Source organism: Dendrobates tinctorius, unplaced genomic scaffold, assembly GCF_039654945.1.
Source record: "Dendrobates tinctorius isolate UK_male_01 unplaced genomic scaffold, ASM3965494v1 ptg000011l, whole genome shotgun sequence".
NCBI lineage: Eukaryota > Metazoa > Chordata > Amphibia > Anura > Dendrobatidae > Dendrobates > Dendrobates tinctorius.
Window position 1 is genome coordinate 83,786,547 of NW_027361679.1, and position 21,350 is coordinate 83,807,896.

Sequence of the window (21,350 nt, forward strand, 5' to 3'; positions counted from 1 at the left end):
TAGTTTTTTTTCATAATTTTTTTTTCCTTTGTTCCTTTCATTTGGGTCCATACAGTAATTATGGCCCACACTATGCCTTATAAAATAATGAATGATGTGGCCCCCATGCTGTTGTAGTTTTCCTTGTCTTGACCCCATCCTGTAATAATGTCCCCGATCCTGCCATTCTTCACGTACACATTTCTTCTTGCGTGTCCCCGCTCCCATGATGAGCAGCGTCTTTCTGCTCCTGGGGAGACGGAGCGGCGCATGGCATTGACGTCATGCACTTTCTGTGACGGGAACACCAACGACCGCTTCCAGCCTCTGATTGGCTTGCACAGCTATTGCAGTGCAGGGAGCAGGTGTTCCTCCACAGATCTTAAGCAGATCTTCTGAAGATCACTGGATTCAGCAACAAGCATCTGACCTCTCTCTAGAGTCTAGACAGCACTGTACATTGTTCCCGTATTGTCATATTCTCATGGCCTATGGGTCCTAAAAACCTAAATCCATGGACATTTTATTTTAATGAGCTTCATTAAAACACCCAGGCAGTACCCAGTCTAAACCACCTCCACCATTGTGCACATTGAGATCCTCTTCTGGGGCTTTATAAATGAGCAGTGAGAGCATAAATATACTTAACACTCCCTTCACTTGTATGTATGGTATCCGTTTTTAGTGAACCTGTCAGCAGGATTGTGCCCAGTAACCTACAGACAGTGTCAGGTCGGCGCTGTTATACTGACTACAATGATCCCTTGGTTCATGAAATCCGTCTTGTGGTTGTTGAATCTTTATTTTCAGTTTTGAGTTAATGATATGCCCGTACCCCGGGGCGGCCTGTGGGGGTCTTCATGTGGTGCTCTGATTATATATTCATAATGCAGACTGCTGACAGGTCACTGATCCCTCATTGACCTGCCCCTTAATTTACATACTGCATAGAATTATGGTTAAAAAAAAAAAAGACATTCATCATGGCGGCACCTGCGCTGTAGCATGATCGCATCTATAATATCCATATTTTTATGTTTTATTTGGTGATATAAATTGCTTGAGAGAAAAAAAAATTGTACCTCAAAATGGCGCCGTCCCAGTAGCATAATTCGGAACGCGATAGAAGCTACTGCACAGGCACCACCAACGCCATTTTTTTTTTTTTAAATCAAGTAGTTTTTATTGAAGAAAATGAGAAGGATAACAATACATACATAGGCATTCTTACATTTTTAGTAATACAATTACATAGGCATGTATAAATATATCAGCATTATATTACTTTTCTTACATTTTTAGTAATACAATTACATAGGCATGTATAAATATATCAGCATTATATTACTTTTCTTACATTTTTAGTAATACAAGAAAATCCCCCCTTAGAAACTAAGAAAACCCTCCCCTAACCCCCTCCTTGTGACGCTTACACGATCCTTGTCCATATAATACACTGCCGCACACGTTTCTATAACCCTGATATCCTGTCACAGATGAGTTCCAGAGAGGCTAACCCAGGAAAGTCCAATATCCTCATAGCGATTCATTTTGCCTCTTTTCATATACACACTCCGCACCATAAGTATCACGAAATTGACTCTGTTCACAAATTCCTTTCTAGTAGGAGGATCTTCATCCAGCCAATGTAATATAATAGTCTTCCTTGCAACATATAGCATTTTGGCTATCGCTAGTCTGCCCCATTTGTCCCTCGCCACCCCTTCTACATGCCCTAAAATGCACGTAAGTGGGTCTCGAGAAATATTTCCATCACTCTCGCTATCAAATTCAAGACCACTATTCTGAATGCCTGCAGTTTGGGGCAGGACCATAGCATATCGGCCTCATCCATCGTACACCTCGGGCACCTGGAATCCATTCTCAAACCAGCCTTTTTCATCCACACAGGAGTCCTATATACCCTATGTATGGTGAATAATTGCGACACCCTCCCAGACTCACTTATAGAAATTTTAGGGACGTATTGCAAGACTGACTCCCATTGAAAATCTGATATGTCTCCCAAGTACACAATCCACCTCACTTTGGTCGTCAACAGATGTCTGTCTAAAATCGTGTCCAGCAATCCCTTGCAAATAAGTGTTATAAAACCCCTAGTACTCCGCTGTGCCCCAAGTATACTCAACAAACTGTCCCTCTGTATCATTATCGGTGATCTTATTCACTACTTATGAAATGCATGCCGCAGCTGTCGGTACTGTAGAACATATTGCGCTCCAAAGGGAACTCATTCTCAAGTGCTTCAAATGTTTTGAGCGTCTCACCATCCAGTAGCTGCGACACATACCATATACCTTATCTTCTCCACTGTCCAAAATTTCATAGATGTAGCATTTCGGTCAACTGCGGAACATACCAAATAGATGTGTAACTTGTGTATTCCATTATTCCCTTCCACTGCTTAAGTTTTTTTCCACAATTTCTCAAGCAGCGCCAGTGTTGGAAACCTTCTAGAACTCAGCCGAAATCTGCCCGCCTCCAAGGAAGCCAACAGTGGACCCTTGGCCACCATGTGAGAAATAACCTTCCCCACTGAACTAGAAAATTTGTGATCCCACCATATGTTGACATTGGCACCCATTGTAATATAACCATGGATTGGGAACAGCCAGTCCTCAGTCATCTTTTGGGTGCTGCATCAACTCTAGCTTGATACGCGCTCGACCTCCCTTCCATTTCAAATCCCGGAAGATGACATTAATTCTATAAAATCTGTTTTGTGTTAACCAGATCGGTGCATTATGCAGCACATACAAAAGCTGAGGCATGAGTATCCTCTTAATTAAGTTCGCATGCCCCGGCCATTGTCAAGTTTAGCTTCCTCCATGCCGCGATCTTCCGTTACACAACTTACACAATAGCGGAGCCAAATTAAGCATCTCATAGTCCATAAGATTGTTTGATACCTTTAATACCCAGATATGTAACTTCCTTGACTACCTGCAAAAGACAAAATGAGCAAAAACCCTGCTGTAACTAAATAAGTGAAAGCAAAAGTGCATCTAAATAAGAGTTTTTAGTAATAATCTTTTTGATAAAAAGTAGCATGAAAGCCATCCCACCACGACACGGTTACTCTGTTCGCGATAGTCCTACACTGGGTCCCAAACAGGGTTTTTGCTAATTTTGTCTTTTGCAGGTTTTATGGCCAATGGCAACACGCATTTACATGCTGCATGTGTATCAACTCAAACCAAGCTCAATTTTTGTGTTTTTTCCTTGACTACCTGTAGTTGAGTTACACAATCTCTATCAACAGGGGTCCCGCGGGCTAGCAGCAGCACCGATTTATCCCAATTAATACGTATCCCAGATACACCGGCACATTCATCAAAGACCGTCACCACTGTCCTCAAAGAACCCCCCACATTCCCCAAAAACAACAGCATGTCGTCAGCATAGAGTGCCACCTTTTCCTCGTGTTCCATATTGGAATTCCACAATATTTTGCTCCCATCTTACCGCCACCAGTGGCTCAATTGCTATGGCAAACAGGAGGGGAGACAGGGGGCACCCCAGCCTCGTACCCCTAATTAAGGAAAACTTCCTCAGACAACTGATTATTAACTTGCACTCTGGCCTTTGGAGCAGTATACAGCAATTGAACCCACTTAATAAATACTTCCCCAAAGCCCATATAGCACATTGTAGCACACAAGTACCTTCACTCTACAGTATCAAATGCCTTGGCCGCATCTAATGACAGGATCGCTCTATGCCCTACATTGTCCACCTCCGCCTGCATATTAATAGAGTGTCCTCAGATTCGTCGCTGTGGATTTTGTCATGATCCCAGTGCAGGTTTTTGAGCTGCATGTCAGGGGTTAATGTCTGGAGCTCAGTGCAGGTTTTGACCTGCACACCTCGGGTTAATGATTGTGGCCTCTTTTTAGTTCTGGGAGAGCTTCTTAAACCCCTTGGAAGCTCCAACCCCTGTCAGTTATACTTTTGCCTTTGGCCGAGTGTGCTGACCTCTGTGTGCCTGTGCCTGTTCGTTGTTATAGCTTGTTTATATGGTTCTGACCCGGTTCTGTTCCCCGTTGTGAGTTTTCCTGTTGATTCGGTACTGTGCTATCCTCTCTGTGTATGACTCGTTGCCTGTTATCTGACTACTCTCTGCTCGCCCCTCTTGTACCTCGCAGCTATCTCTGTGTATGACTCATTGGCTACGTCCTGACTATCCTCCCTGTCTATGCCCCTTGGTAACTTTGTCTCGCAGTTACCCTGCTAGGAGTTCTCTTGCAGCTCCTAGCTCTCTGGAGCTTAGGCCACGCCCCTAGCAGTCACGTGCTTCAGGTCCTGCGGCTCTGAAGTACGTATCTACTCGGCTGCTGCCCGCTCCATAGGTATCTTTGAGCACAGTTCGCTTTACTCAGGACACGCGCACTGGCTCAGTGAGCAAGATCAGTGCGGTGTTCCTGACAGATTTGTTTGGCATGAACCCCCCCCCCTGATCCTGGTGTAATATAGATGTTATGACTTTACTAAGACGATTAGCCATCATCTTCGCCAACAATTTTACATCTGTTGTCAATAATGAGATCGGGCGATATGAAGCCGATGCGGTGGGATCTCTACCCTTTTTGCGAAGCACAACAATGATCGCTTCTCGCATGGACCGCGGGAGTTCACCCCTCTCTACCCCTGCCTTATACACTGTGTGCAGATTTATTAGGCAAATGAGTATTTTGATCACATCATCCTTTTTATACATGTTGTCCTACTGCAAGCTGTGTAGGCTTGAAAGTCAACTGCCAATTATGTAAATCAGGTGATTTGCATCTCTGTAATGAGGAGGGGTGTGGTCTAATGACATCAACATCCTATATAAGGTGTGCTTTATTAGGCAACTTCCTTTCCTTTGGCAAAATGGGTCAGAAGAGAGATTTGACGGACTCTGAAAAGTCAAAAATTGTGAGATGTCTTGCAGAGAGAAGCAGCAGTCTTAAAATTGCCAAACTTTTGAAGAGTGATCACCGAACAATCAAGGGTTTCATGGCAAATATCCAACAGGGTCGCAAGAAGCGTGTTGATAAAAAAAAAAAAAAAAAGGCGCAAAATAACTGCCCATGAATTGAGGAAAATCGGGCGTGAGGCTGCCAAGATGCCATTTGCCACCATATTTCAGAGCTGCAACGTTACTGGAGTATCAAAAGGCTCAAGGTGTGCCATACTCGGGGGCATGGCCAAGGTAAGGAAGGCTGAAAAACGACCACCTTTGAACATGAAACAACGATAAAACGTCAAGACTGGGCCAAGAAATATCTTAAAGGGAATCTGTCACCCCTTTTTTGAGATATCATATAAAGATATCATTCAGATGTATGTAAACTGCCGCTGTCCGGTCCGCTGGGCGGGGCTTATTCACCTGCTCCATCCCTGTCTTGCTTTACGCATTTCTTCTTGTGTAGAGCAAGACGGAGGGGGAGCAAGTGAATAAGCCCCGCCCAGCGGACCGGACAGCGGCAGTTTACATACCTTTTCTTATATCGGTTCAGATGTATTTATGCATGAAAGGTGCAGGGTCAGGGGGAAGCAAAAGTACTAAGAGAATCCTTGTGACAAACAATTGAATGATATCATTATATGATATCTCAAAAAAGGGGTGACAGATTCCCTTTAAGACTGATTTTTCTAAGGTTTTATGGACTGATGAAATGAGAGAGACTCTTGATTGGCCAGATGGATGGGCCCAAGGCTGGATCAGTAAAGGGCAGAGAGCTCCACTCAGACGCCAGCAAGGTGGAGGTGGGGTACTGGTATGGGCTGGTATCATCAAAGATGAACTTGTGGGACCTTTTCGGGTTAAGGATGGAATGACGCTCAACTCCCAGACCTACTGCCAGTTTCTGGAAGACACCTTCTTCAAGCAGTAATACAGGAAGAAGTCGTTATCGTTCAAGAAAAACATGATTTTCATGCAGGACTATGCGCCATCACATTCATCCAAATACTCCACAGCGTGGCCGGCCAGTAAAGGTTTAAAAAAAGAAAAAATAATGGCATGGCCCCCTTGTTCACCTGATCTGAACCCCATAGAGAACCTGTGATCCCTCAAAAAATGTGAGATCTACAGGGAGGGAAAACAGTACACCTCTCGGAACAGTGTCTGGGAGGCTGTGGTGGCTGCTGCATGCAATGTTGATCGTAAACAGATCAAGCAACTGACAGAATCTATGGATGGAAGGCTTTTGAGTGTCATCGTAAAGAAAGGTAGCTATATTGGTCACTGATATATATATATATATATATATATATATATATATATATATATATATATATAATTATTTTTTATTTATTTATTTATTTTTTTTGAAAGTCTGTAATGCTTATTTTTAAATTTTGTGTTAGATTGGTTTACATGGTGAAACTAAACAAGTGAGATGGGTATATATTTGGTTTTTATTAGGTTGCCTAATCTGCACAGTAATAGTTACCTGCACAAACAGACATCCTCCTAAGATAGCCTAATCTAAAAATACCCACTCCAACTTCCAAAAATAATAAGCTTTGATATTTGAGTCTTTTGGGTTGATTGAGAACATAGTTGTTGTTCAATAATGAAAAGAATCCTCTAAAATACAACTTGCCTAATAGTTCTGCACACAGTGTATACTTCCAACAAAACAGGCAACAGAAGTTCCTTATATTTTTTAAAAATTTCCCCCCAACAAACTATCTACCCTATCATTAGCTATGGAGGCGAGTGCCAACTCCAGCTCCTCTAAATCAAATGGTTCATCTAAAAAATGTTGGAACTCCATAGAAAAATATTCAGAATTGAGAGTCCTCAGTAGTTGATACCTTTTTAATGGCTAACTGAAAAGATGGTAACACATTGCAAGCTTTCGAGACTACTCAGGTCTCTTCATCAGGCTAGACTAATACATCTGAAAAATCACATATTTATGCACAACACAGAAATTCATCCTTGTTCTCAGTTTTTGCCCGGTCTCCCCCACATACAGACCCCCATTTGGACATTTAGTACAAATAATTAAGTACACCACATTAGATGTGATGCAGCTGAAAGTACCTGGGATCTTGTAGTCCTGATGTGAGCTGGGGATCTTTATCGTGTCCCATGGTCATCATAAATGGACAGGTTTTACATTTTTTCTGGTTACAAGGAAAGGTTCCTGCAGTTGTTGGAGAGGACAGGGAGCTTCTGACAATGATGCTTCTTAGATTAGGGGGCTACCTAAAACACAGCAGTGGGGGGGTCTGGAAAAATGGATTGTAATCGGGCATATTTTTGTAGTAAAGCTAAAGAAGAAAATAACCGGGTGCCTCTAGTAGTCACCTACAATCCAAATCTGGAAGTGCTAAGGGGAGCTGCAGGTAAATCACAACCTTTACTAAGAAGCATCATTGTCAGAAGCTCCCTGTCCTCTCCAACAGCTGCAGTAATATACTGACTAACACGGTACAAAGATATACAACTTTCGTGTATCAAAATGGGGGACTCCATAGACAATTTTGGAAGCCCAGCTCTAACCAAAAATTAATCAATCTACTTATCTGTCGGCTGCACCTGTGACCCATACAAATTAGTGTAGAAGCCCGCCATCACCTCCAGCAAACCCCGAGTATCCGTGACATCAAGTCCATCCTCAACCTTTAAGGCAACTATGTAAGCGCTGTCTCTGTGTGCAGCAGCCACTAGAGCCAAGAGATGGCCGGCCCTGTCACCCTCCTCAAAATATTGCATAGTACAGAACATCATTTTCCGCTCAGCTGCTCGCAATGACAGTGCATTAACTCCGGCCTGAGCCTTTTCTAGCCTCTCTTGTGCCCTAGTGGATGGGTCATGAGTCAATGCCTCCTCCAACACACGGAATGCCAGCTGATCCTTCTGCTATGTGCTTGTTTGGATCTTGGATATCTCTTTAATACACAGCTCCCTACAAAAAACTTTCATAGCTTCCCAAACAATCCTCTCATATGCCGTACCCCTATTGGTCTTAAAGTACTCCCGAAGCTCCCTCTCCAAGTGACCTCCTTTATCAATAAGCTGTAACCAGAAGGGGTTTAATCGCCAGATCGGTCTACTACTGATCATTTGACCCTGGTCACCAAGCAGCACATACATTGGGGAGTGGTCAGACACCGTTCTGGTCAGATAGCCCACGTCCGTCACAAGGCTCAGCATCCTCTCATCCCCTGGCGCCAAATCAATCCTTGACACTGAGGAGAAAGTTGTTGAGAAACACGAAAATTTACGCACCCCAGGGTTACGAGTCCTCCACAAGCCAGTCATAGATGTCTCCCTTAATAGCGCCCCGAAAGGATTATAGTTGCCCCCCTGCTTTGTCTCCCCATCCCGCCTCTGTCCCAGCGTCAATCAGGTACATTGTCCGCACAAAGAATTGACATGCTGCGGAAAATAAACCGCTGCGTTTCCGCCCAGATTTTTCCGCAGCATGTGCACAGCGTTTTTTTTTCCCCATAGAATAACATTGTACTGTAAATCACTTGCGGATATGCAGCAAATCCACAACGTGAGCACATGCCTTTAGTCACTGTATAGTGCAACGCAAGTGTTAGTGTGTAGTATGAGCAATCAAGGTGCTGAGTTGCCAGGAAAATAAGTTAATATCTTGAAAGGAGAGAGGGGGAATTAAAGTGGTAACACCATAATTAGCAACAGTGAGAAGGTATTTAAAATAAGGGCATGTATTAAATGGATCTTGTGACGAGTCATTGTGTCCAAACCACGGGCAGCATAAATCGGAGCTGGTCTGCATGACTGCTTCCAGGTATGTGAAGAGCTGAGTGCCAGCCTTGTGTGTGTTTCTATGGAAAGCCATATCAGTCTGCTAGACTCTACAGAATGTGTTCTTTCTGAAAGGCCGATTTTGTGATTTTTGGCAGCGTCTGTGTGTGTTTTCCCAATAACCTGCAAGTTGGTAGATGGGCATTCTCCAACCCCGCTCTGGCCTAAGGCAGAGAATGGGACTTTATGGTATGTGGTTAATGTATAAAGCATCACTGTATCTTACTGCTTCATCGTGTAAAACTGTTCAAGCAATCTTTCTTTTACATCCGCTGCCCATTGCCCCCAGTCTGTTTGGACCTGTGCGCTTACAAGGCCTCAGTGACATTGTGTTCGTAGAAATGTGACAATACGTCCATTAATCATCCAGTAGTTGTATCCCTGCTTACCTGTGTCCACTGTGCCATAAAGGCACCATAGCTCAGCAGGTCTTCTGCGTTTTACTAAGCTCCGTTTTCTGGTAACACAAAACCAACAGAATCCCACACTTAGCTTGAAGGAAACATTAAAGAGAACCTGTCAGCAGGATTGTGCACAGTAACCTACAGACAGTGTCAGGTCGGTGCCTTTATACTGATTACAATGATACCTTGGTTGATGAAATCTGTTTTGTGGTGGTTGTTTAACCCCTTAATAACAGAGCCAATTTTGGCCTTGGTGACAGCCAAATTTTACAATTCTGACCAGTGTCGCTTTATGGTAATAACTCTAGAAGACTTCAAAGTATCCCACTGATACTAAGAGTTTTCGTGCCATATTATACTTCATGTTAGTGGTAAAATTTGTTCCCTATAACTTGTTTAATTATGAAAAAAAACTGAAATTTGACCTAAATTTGGAAAATGTATCAAACTTTTGAGTTCTTATGTCCTTAAATCATAAAGTTACCGTATATACTCGAGTGTAGGCCTATCCGAGTATAGGCTGAGGCACCTAATTTTGCCACGAACAACTGGGTAAGCTTATTGACTCGAGTATAAGCCAGGTATGGATTGTCCCCTCATCCCTGTCCTGGTGTTCATGGCTCCCCCGTTGCTATCCTGGTATGCATGGCTCCTATTAAATAAACAAACCAACATGCTACTTACCTTGCCTGCATGCTCTCGATGCATCTCGTTCCGACGCCAGCAGCTCTTCCTGCCGAGCAGTCATGTGGCCCCGCTCATTAAGGTAATGAATATTCACTCCACACCTATGGGAGTGGAGAGGCGTGCATATTCATTACTTTAATGAGCGAGGCCGGAAAAGCTGCTAGCTAACCAATGAGATGCAGCGAGGGCGCGCAGGCAAGTAGGATGTGTGCTGGAAGCTGGCGACTGTGGTTGTCACTGTGCGCGCTATAAGAGAAATGAATAAAAAATGAGTTGAAAAACTCTGCTTATACACGTTATGTCACACAAAATAGTAATAAATAACATTTCCCACATGTCTACTTTACATCAGCACAATTTTTGAAAGAACGCTTTTTTTTTTTTTTTTTTTGTTAGGAAGTTATAAGGGTTAAAAGTTGACCAGCAATTTCTCCTTTTTCCAACGAAACTTGCAAAACCATTATTTTTAGGGACCACCTCACATTTGAAGTGTCTTGAGGGGTCTATATGACAGAAAATACCCAAAAGTGACACCATTCTAAATACTGCACCCCTCAAAGTGCTCAAAACCACATTCAAGAAGTTTATTAACCCTTCAGGTGCTTCACAGGGATTTTTGGAATGTGAAAAACAATGGACATTTACCATAACTTTTTTTTTTTTTTAAGAAAAATTTTAAAAAAAAAGTAAATTATCTTGCCAAAAAAAATAAAAACACTGTGCGAACAGCAGGGCTTGGGAGGGAAAGGGCGCCATTAGACTTCTTGAATGTAAAAAATTTTCTGGAATAATTAGCGGATGCCATGTCATGTTTGGAGAGCCCCTGATGTGCCCTAAACTGTGCTCACTACTGCAGTTTGCATTGGATGCTTGGGTATGCACCAGATATCACTGGTACGCGAGTGACATGCTCGAGTCCCCACCCCCGCATGTTTCACGGCTGTTAGACACCCACAAAAAAAAAAACATACGGGGATCCGCAATACTCCGTGCATACCAGAGCACCCGATGTAAGCTAACTCGAGTAGTGAGCACTTGCACTCAACACTTTTACTTTTGAAAAAAAACAAATTCTAACATCAACCTCAACCCACAACTGCAAATAATGGGAAAAAAAATACCATAGATAGATAAAAAAAAAAAATATATAACTAAAAGGATGAATGACAGCGATCACGTGATCAGACACTGGAAAATCCAGACCTGATCATGTTCTCCTGGATCTCAACTACCCTCAGTAGTCGAGACCCTGGAGATTTTCCAACTCTGGGAGGCGCTACAGCTTTATTCCCGATCGCTGTTTTAAAACCGAGATGATGGAATACAGTAGGTACCCTTCGCGGCCGCAGTTTTAATGATCCTTCGGTGAGCTGCCTCCTATTTAACATAATGCATATCATATTGTGGGGCTCTAACAACAAATTTACCTTCAGCAAAATGGCGCTGGCGGCACCTGCTCAGTAGCATGTATCACAAAATGCATATAATGTTGGGTGAAAAAAAAAAACCTTCATCAAAATGGTGGCTGTACATGCATAGCAGCATCTACCCTGTTTCAATAGATGCTATTGCACGAGCGCCACCGGTGCAGTTTTGCTGCAGCCTTTTTCTTTGTCCAACAATATTATATGCATAATGCGATACATGCTACTTCGCAGGCACCACTGCCATTTTGTTGAATGTACCGTAATTTTCTTTTTGTAATCCACAATATTTTATGAATTATGTGCCATAAAGATACATATGCTAGCAAATAAAGATTAAACAACGACCACAAGACAGATTTCATCAGCCAAGGTATCATTTTAATGACTAGAGATATTTTTGGTTTTGCATTTTCGTTTCTTGCTACCCTTATTCCCAGAACCATAACTTTTTTTTATTTTTATTTTTTTTGGTCAAAATGGCCATGTGAGGTTTTGTTTTTGTGGGACAAGCTGTTCTTTTGGACGACGCCATTGCTTTTACCATGTCATGTTTTCAAATGGGTAATAAATTTCCAAGCGCGGTGAAATTGCAAACAAAAGTGCAATCTCAGTTGTGTTTTTTTTTGTTTTTTCCCGCCATGTTCACTAAATGCTAAAACTGACCTGCCATTATGATTCTCCAGGTCATTGCGAGTTCATAGACACCAAACATGACTAGGTTCTTTTTTAACCCCTTAACCCCCAAGGGTGGTTTGCACGTTCATGACCGGGCCAATTTTTACAAGTCTGACCACTGTCCCTTTATGAGGTAATAACTCTGAAACGCTTCCATGGATCCCGGTGATTCTGACAGTTTTCTCGTGACATATTGTACTTCATGTTAGTGGTAAAATTTCATTCAAATAACTTGCATTTATTTGTGAAAAAAATGGAAATTTGGAGAAAATTTTTAAAATTTTGCAATTTTCCAACTTTGAATTTTTAGGCCCTTAAATCACAGAGATACGGCACACAAAAAACTTAAGTAACATTTCCCACATGTTTTCTTTACATCAGCACAGTTTTGGAACCAATATTTTTTTTTTGTTAGGAAGTTATAAGGGTTAAAAGTTGACCAGCAATTTCTCATTTTTGCAACACCATTTTATTTTTACGGACCACATCACATTTGAAGCCACTTTGAGGGGTCTATATGATAGAAAATACCCAAAAGTGACACCATTCTAAAAACTGCACCCCTTAAGGTGCTCAAAACCACATTCAAGAAGTTTATTAACCCTTCAGGTGCGTCACAGGAATTTTTTGAATATTAAAAAAAAAAAAAAAATGAACATTTAACTTTTTTTCACAAAAAAAATACTTCAGGTTCAATTTTTTTATTTTACCAAGGGTAAAAGGATTAATTGGACTGCAAACGTTATTGTGCAATTTGTCCTGAGTACGCTGATACCTGATATGTGGGGGGGAACCACTGTTTCGGTGCATGGCAGAGCTCAGAAGGGAAGAAGCGCCGTTTGACTTTTTCAATGCAAAATTGGCTGGAATTCAGATCGGACGCCATGTCACGTATGGAGAGCCCCTGATGTGCCTAAACAGTGGAAACCCCCCCACGAGTGACCCCATTTTGGAAACTAGACCCCCCCAAGGAACTTATCTAGATATGTGGTGAGAACTTTGAACCCACAAAGGCTTCACAGAAGTTTATAACGTACAGCGGTACAATTAAAAAATCATATTTTTTCCACAAAAATGATCTTTTCACCCCAATTTTTATTTTCCCAAGGGTAACAGGACCCTAAAAGTTATTGTGCAATTTGTCCTGAGTATGCTGATACCCCATATGTGGAGGTAAACGACTATTTGGGCGCATGGCGGAGCTCAGAAGGGAAGCAGCGCCATTTGACTTTTTTGGCTGGAATTGAGATCGGACACCATGTCGCAATTGGAAAACCCCTGATGTACCAAAACAGTAGAAACCCCCCACAAATTACACCATTTTGGAAACTAGACGCCCCAAGGAACTTATCTAGATGTGTGGTGAGCACTTTGAACCCCCCCAGTGCTTCACAGAAGTTTATAACGCACGGGCGTGAAAATAAAAAAATTGTATTTTTTCCACAAACCTGATCTTTTAGTCACCAATTTTTTTTATTTTCCCAAGGGTACGAGGAGAAATTGGACCCCAAAAGTTGTTGTCCAATTTGTCCTGAGTATGCTGATACCCCATATGTGGGAGAAAACTACTGGGCAAACGTCAGGGCTCGGAAGGGAAGTAGTGACATTTTGGAATTCAGACTTTGATGGAATGGTCTGCGTGTGTCATGTTGCTTTTGGGAGAGCCCCTGATGTACCTAAACAGTGGAAACCCCCCACAAGTGACCCCATTTTGGAAACTAGACCCCCTAAGGAACTTATCTAGATGTGTGGTGAGCACTTTGAACCGCCAAGTGCTTCACAGAAGTTTATAACGCCCAGGCTTGAAAATAAAAAAATCATTTTTTTCCACAAAAATGATATTTTTGCCCCCAATTTTTTATTTTCTTAAAGGTAACTGGAGAAATTGTACCCCAAAAGTTGTTTTGCAATTTGTCCTGAGTAGGCTGTTACCCTATATGTGGGGGTAAAACACTGTTTGGTCGCATGGCAGAGCTTGGAAGGGAAGGAGCACCATTTGTCTTTTTCAACGCAGAGTTGGATGGAATTGAGATCAGACGCCATGTTGCATTTGGAGAGCACCTGATGTGCCCAAACAGTGGAAACCCCCCCCAATTATAACTCCAACCCTAACCCTAGCCCTAATAGGAAAATGGAAATAAATACATTTTCTTTTAATTTTATTATTTTTCCCTAACTAAGGGGGTGATAGTGGGGGGTTTGATTTACTATTTATGGCGGTTTTTATGTTTGGCAGCTGTCACATGCTAAAAGACGCTTTTTATTGTAAAAATAGTTTTTGCATCACCACATTTTGAGAGCTATAATTTTTCCGTATTTTGACCCACAGAGTCATGTGAGGTCTTATTTTTTGCGGGACGAGTTGACGTTTTTATTGGTACCATTTTCGGGCACGTGACATCTTTTGATCGCTTTTTATTCCAATTTTTGGGACGCAGAATGAACAAAAACCAGCGTTTCATGAATTTCTTTGGGGGGGCGTTTATACCGTTCCGCCTGCGGTAAAATTGATAAAGCTGTTTTATTTTTCGGGTCAGTACGGTTACAGCGATACCTCATTTATGTCGTTTATGTTTTGGCGCTTTTATGCAATGAAAACAATTTTATATAAAAAAAAAATTTTCATCGCTTTATTTTGCGAGCTATAATTTTTTTTTTAGCGGGTGACGCTGTATGGCGGCTCGTTTTTTGCGGGACCAGATGACGTTTTCAGCGGTACCATGGATATTTATATGCGTCTTTTTGATCGCGCGTTATTGCACTTTTTGTTCGGCGGTATGATAATAAATCATTATTTTTTGCTTCGTTTTTTAATTTTATTTTTTAAGGGGTTCTCTAAAGGGGTTAACTAATGGGACCGTTTTATAGGGCGGGTTGTTACGGACGCGGCGATACCAAATATGTGTACTTTTATTGTTTTTTTTGTTTGTTTGTTTTTATTTCCAAAAGATGAATTTATTAGGGCATTTTTTTTTTTTCTTTAATTTATTTAGCGATTTTTTTTTAATTTTTGCACTTTTTTTTTAACTTTATTACATTGTCCCAGGGGGGACATAACTGTCATGTGACAGATCGCTGATCTGTCACATCACTGTGACAGATCAGCGATCTGTCACAGGCAATGCACAAGGCTTCCTCGTGCCTGCGCTTTGCAGGCACTGAGGAAGCCGGCTCCCTGCAGGCCCCCGAAGGTCCCCGTTGCCATCTTGGATTCGGGGACCTGCAGGGATGGAGCCCCCAGCAGCAGCGCTGCACATTGAGCTGCTGTGGGGGGGCTCAGGGAAGCACGGAGGGAGCCCCCTCCCTGCCGATGCTTCCCTTTAACCCCCGGTACACCGCGATCGTGTTTGATCGCGGTGTGAAAGGGGTTAACGTGTCGGGGCGGTCAGTGACCGCCCCTGACACATTGTGCCGGGTGTCATCTGTGATAATCGGCTGACACTCGGCCGCAATCAGCGGCGCTCACCATGTGGGCGCCGCTGATCGCTGTGACGTACTATCCCGTCCCTGGGAATTAAGTCCCAGGGCACATGGACGGGATAGTACGTCACATGGCAGAAAGGGGTTAAAGTGGTGACAAAAATTCCAAAGTTTATTTAAAAAAAAAAAAAAATTGCGTCATTTTCCGCTACCTGTAGCGTCTCCATTTTTCGTGATATTGGGTCTGTTAGGGCTGATTTTTTTTTTTTTTTTTTGCGCGCCAGATTGACGTTATTATTGATGCCATTTTGGTGCAGATGCGTTCTTTTGCTTGCCCGTTATTGCATTTTAATGCAATGTCGTGGCGACCAAAAAAACGTAATTCTGGTGTTTTGAATTTCCTTTTCTCATTACGCCATTTAGCAATTGGGTTAATTTTTTTTTAGATTGTTCAGGCGATTCTGAATGCAACAATGCCAAATGTGTTGTGTTTTTTTTTTTTTCGGTTATATTTTGAATGGGGCGAAAGGCGGGGGGGTGATTTTAACATTTTATATTATTAATAATTTTTTTTTTTTTTTCTTTTGGCATGCTTTAATAGTCTCCATGGGAGACTATGCTACATAAAGTAGATGCAATGATCAGTTCACCTTTATGTAACAGAATTGCTGACTTGCTATGAGCGCCGACCACCAGACAGCGCTCATAGCAGTAATAATCTAATAATAATCTTTATTTTTATATAGCGCTAACATATTCTGCAGCGCTTTACAGTTTGCACATATTATCATCACTGTCCCCCGATGGGGCTCACAATCTAAATTCCCTATCAGTATGTCTTTAGAATGTGGGAGGAAACCCACGCAAACACGGGGAGAACATACAAACTCCTTGCAGATGTTGTCCTTGGTGGGATTCGAACCCAGGACCTCAGCGCTGCAAGGCACTGAGCCACCGTGCCGCAATCTGGCATTGATAACCATAGAGGTCTGCTGGAGACTTCTGGTTGTCATGCCGACCCATTGGTGACCCGCTATCACGTGACGGGGGTCACCGATGGGCAGATTTCCGGCACCATTGCCGGAAGCGCGCATTAAATGCCGCTGTCAGTTTGACAGCGACATTTAATGGGTTAATAGCCACGGGTGGATCGCGGGTACACGACAGCTGTTCAAAACGGCACACATGTCCCGGGAAAAATGCGGGCTCACCGCTGGAGTCCAACATTGGCATACTATTACGCCTGATGTCTGAAAGGGATTAATCCGTATAATGGCGCCGACCTGACAGTGTCTGTATTTTACTAAACAAAATCCTGATGACAGGTTCGCTTTAAGTAACTTGAAGCGAACCTGTCATGTCTCCAAACATTAACCTCGAGAAATAGTTAATTTTCTCCCTTATCGCTGTGCTTTCAGTGTGGTGGCCGAACACCTCTGTAACACTATTAGGATACGTAAAATACTGAACACCAGTAATTGTAGGCCAAAACCAGGAGTGGGTGATAAATGCAGAAGTGGTGACGTGTTTCTATTATACTTTTCCTCTGATTGTCCAACTACTGGTTTTGACTTACTAATATAAAATACTGAACGTGTGATCATAGATGAATCCTGTATCAGCAGGCTAATGGCATTTGGGGACATGACCATTTCCCTTTGGTGCTTCTCCACGTTCCCCAAACCATCTCATGTCTTCCACTTTTAATAATTTCAAACAAACCCCCTTTTAATGGCCTCTTGCTTTGTATGGTATACTAGAACTCCTAAAAACTTAACTCCTTGACACCATCTGAAGTACATTTGGAGTAGCCCATGTAATATAGATGTGAAGTGGGAGTTGACAGTATTGGACAGCTATGCTCCTACTGCAATAGGTGGGTTACTCGATAACTCCAATTTTGGTCATTTAACCATTTTAGATGCAGTAGTCTATGCTAGCTTCTGCATCTTTACGTGATTGGTTGCATTTGTCATAGTAGAATGTTCCCTAGATGACGACTGTTAACCTCAATGATAGAATGTGAAGCCTTGTAAGTTTATGGCGCCCAATATGAAATGGGTCAAGGTGTCGTGTTTCTGTGGGTTTTTTTTTTCAGAATTTTGGTGTTTGTGTGTATAAGAATCAGGGCTGTGGAGTCAGTAAGCCAAACCTGCGACTCCGACTCCTCAATTTCCCTTAGGCTGTGTGCACACGCTGCGGATTCCGCTGCGTTTCCGCTGCGGTTTTGGCCGCTGCGGTGTACAGTACCATTCATTTGAATGGGAAAAAAAAAAACGCTGTGCCGACGCTGCGGAAAAAACCGCGCGTATTTGCTGCGGTTTTGAATCCGCAGAAAGAATTGAATGTCAATTCTTTCTGCGGAAACCGCTGCGGGTTCCTATCTCCACCATTGTGGAGATAGTGAATCCGCAGGACCAAACCGCAGGCAAAACCGCAGATAATCCGCAGGTCTTTGGACCTGCGGATTATCTGCGGTTTTTGCAAAATCCGTGCGGATTCCGCAGCGTGTGCACGTACCCTTACACCGACTCCAACTCCGACTCCACGACTCCGACTCCCACACATATTGCTTATATTTAAGTGAAAAATTTATTGTAGTACAATGTGAACCTCAGACATTTAATCATTTTTATGATCCCATAATCAAGATATTTAGATAGAACAGAATATATATTTGTGTACTACCCGGTTTTCATTCTTTTTGGTACAGATACGATACTGATAGACAGATATGGATAAATGGATAGATAGAGCAGATTTCTAATCTGCTTTTGCTATTGAAAACATTATCTATGAGCTCAAAAACCTTTCAGGTGATGCGGTTTTTTAAATAGATGATCAGCTTTTGCAGCTGAAAAACGTATCCTCAAAAAACACAAGAAAAACGCTGTGTGTGAATGTAGCCTTGGATCAGGAATAGAACAGCCATTTATAGGACATTTCATAACTTTCCCAAATTCCTATGAAAAAAATTCAGCACATCCTGCATTGAATTACTGTACCCAATTTATTATATATTTTAGGAGTCGGTCCATTTTATACCGACTCCAACTCCGACTCCGACTCCACCAAAATGAGCACCGACTCCGACTCCACGACTCCGACTCCACAGCCCTGATAAGAATTGGCTAAACAAAGTCCACTCGTTGCAACTGTTAAGGCAAATTCTGTTTCTCATGCTTAATCGTCCACTCGCCGATAGGCTAATAAGCATGTACCACAGCCTGTTGACACATCATCATCCTTCTTGCTGCCTCCACTTGCCACTTCGTTAGGCCAACGAGGCTCCTACCATGGGTGACACACTTCTACACCCGCACAGCTAGCTTTCCAGTACCAAACTGGTAAAACGTCTAGCACTTGAAGTGTAGCACAGCTCAACTATACTCTCCCTCTTTGAGGTTGTGCGCACATTTGGAATGAACAAACTTATTCAATTTTAAATTTATTATGGATGTTATTACTTGGGAAGTAATGTTGGTGTATATAATATATACAGTCTTCATTTTGTTTTTTCTCCTAGAGCTTTTTTGGGCGCAAAGGATCTTTTTCCATATGATAAATACAGTGATAAATATGGCAAACCTAACAAAAGAAAGGGATTTAATGAAGGTATTTGGGAAATTCAAAATAATCCAAATGGCAACTACAAATTTCCGGCTCAAGTAAGTATGAATGCTTTTAAAGGGATGGTTAAATAGGTTTTTCCACTGATTGTATTTATGTGCTATGTTACCACAGGATTATTTACCACTGGAACACCCCAGAGATTACAAGTTGGTGCCTGTGTGTATGGCGCATTATCGTGCATATGCCACCGATGCTGTATGCACTATATATAGGAGTGCTGAGGATGGAGATAAATGAGCACTGTTCTTGGCCATCAGTCTCTGCCAGGCAGTGAATAGAATGCTGGTCTACTGCGTACTGTTCCATTTACATGGGATTTTGGGCCCCTCTCCTTATCACTTGTGGGGGGCCAGCAATCTCCTGTCTTGTGAGATATTTAGAGAAAACAAAGCAGCTGCTGAAATGGTAACAGGTTAAGGCTAGTTTCACACTAGCGTTTATTCGACGCAGCGCACGGCGCCACTAAGCCCCGCCCCCTGCCGGCTCCCTGACCACCCCATCCGGTCATCACCGCCTACTATCGCACATGGACACTTGCGATCTGCGCACCCTATCTTTAGCATAGGGTGCGCAGATCGTGCGCTAGTAGGACTTTGGCGTGCGCTGCGCACTTCTGAAGGTGAGCCGGTGTGCGCCGAACGCAGCATGTTGCATTTCGGTGCGCACGGCGCACCTTCAAAAGTGCGCAGCGCACGCCAAAATCCTACTAGCGCACGATCTGCGCACCCTATGCTAATGATAGGGTGTGCAGATCGCAAGCGTCCATGTGCGATAGTAGGCGGCGATGACCGCCTTTTTTTTTTTTTTTTTTTTTTTTTTTTTTTTTACGGTTACATTCAAAGAGCCTTAAAATGCTTTCGCACTGCATTTAGGCACCGGCCATTGGCCCCGTCGGGTTATGTCCAAACCCCCCGCAAAATTGGATAGGGCATATGCACCGACTGGACCATAGACCATAATGGTGCCAACAGTTCGCTCTGTCTTGCATCGTTTTCCAGCGTATAGGCCACTGGAGGCGGACACCGAGAAACTGTCTACTACATCTGAGTGTCTGCCTCTAGTAGGTGTACTCGCCTGAATATGCTGCATGGCAAAGCGTACGTTTATCATTCTAATCCCGTTTTGCTGGGGGTTTCGAACATAAGCCACTCAACGGGTGCCTAAATATATTGTTAAAGCACCCTTAACTTTTTCCGTGTGTGTATCTGGACTCTGAAAAGATCATTGAAAATTAAACTTTTTTTTTTTTTTTTTCAGTCAACCAACTCCTCTGATAGTGAAGCACTTAATGAGAAAGAATGTGATGAGGAAAAACCACCTGTTATAAAGTCTTCATCATCAAGTGAAGATGAAGGTGGCGAAAAGGAACAGCCTAAGTCTACAATGGTATGTATTCCCAGGTCTGTATGATTCAACGACCCCCCCCCACAAGGCTTAAAGCTTGTCGTGCCTGCATCGCTTTTCATGTGGGGTGGCATTAGGCTATGTTCAGATCTATAATGGAAGCTTTCTTTTGTAGAGCCTTTCACGTTTGAGGAGGATAAACACCATTGGTAAACTAGAGGTTCCTTCTGAGAAACTAGTTAAACTTTCTCAGTGTTTTTTATTTTTGTCAGGCATTTTAATATTCTGCAGATCAGTAGGGGTCACCCATCGACTGCTTAATAGACACCACCCTTACCCCCCCCAAACAATGCACAGCTAAGGAGATTAGCGCACAGCCCAGAATGCATATTCAATAGAAAGCGTAGGCTCGTTAATCCACGAAAGTTGGAGTGATTAGCTTGTAGATGTCCTGTTTGTGGGTAGGTGGCATAACTGCTTATTTGAGAGAAATTTGGCGCTCTTGAAATAGCTTTTAAGAAGCTGATGAACTAAAAGAGTAAAAAAATTGTAGTCCATGGACAAATGAAACCAGCAAATCCATTTCTCCTTCCCCCATGACGGCACCACGGAGAGAGGGGATCCGCCCCACGGGGACAGGAAACCTACCGATAAAAAGGCGGTACCTCTCTCCCGCATCATTTGGTTTCCTGTCCGCACAAGGGAACCTACAGACTTACCGGATGCCGGGGCCGACCAGTCTGGTGGATGGCAGCCGGAGCTCCCTGTCCCAGCTGGGGCAGTTACCCGAGGCGCCCCCGCTGGGGTCAGCGGGCCTCCAGGGTGTGCGGGGGGGAGAGACGGCAGCAGGAAGATCCGTCCTCCCTCTGGATTGCGTCCTTCCATGGCGGACGGAAGTGGCCCTGGGCAGGTACCGGGGTGGGAGTGCGCCAGCGGGCGCAGGTATCCCCACGCGCGCCTGCAGCCTGGGGAGACGCTGCC

General features: G+C 43.1%; 1 protein-coding gene across 2 annotated transcripts in view; it reads left to right on the plus strand.

Moving 5' to 3' along the window:
- Positions 1 to 21,350, plus strand: part of HDGFL2 (HDGF like 2) — an 86,512-nt gene that overhangs the window by 4,506 nt on the left and 60,656 nt on the right. For both annotated transcript variants that reach the window (XM_073543993.1, XM_073544002.1), the window contains exons 3-4: positions 18,919 to 19,060; positions 20,283 to 20,411. In XM_073543993.1, the coding sequence (XP_073400094.1) occupies positions 18,919 to 19,060; positions 20,283 to 20,411 (271 nt within the window). The remainder of the gene's footprint in view (positions 1 to 18,918; positions 19,061 to 20,282; positions 20,412 to 21,350) is intronic.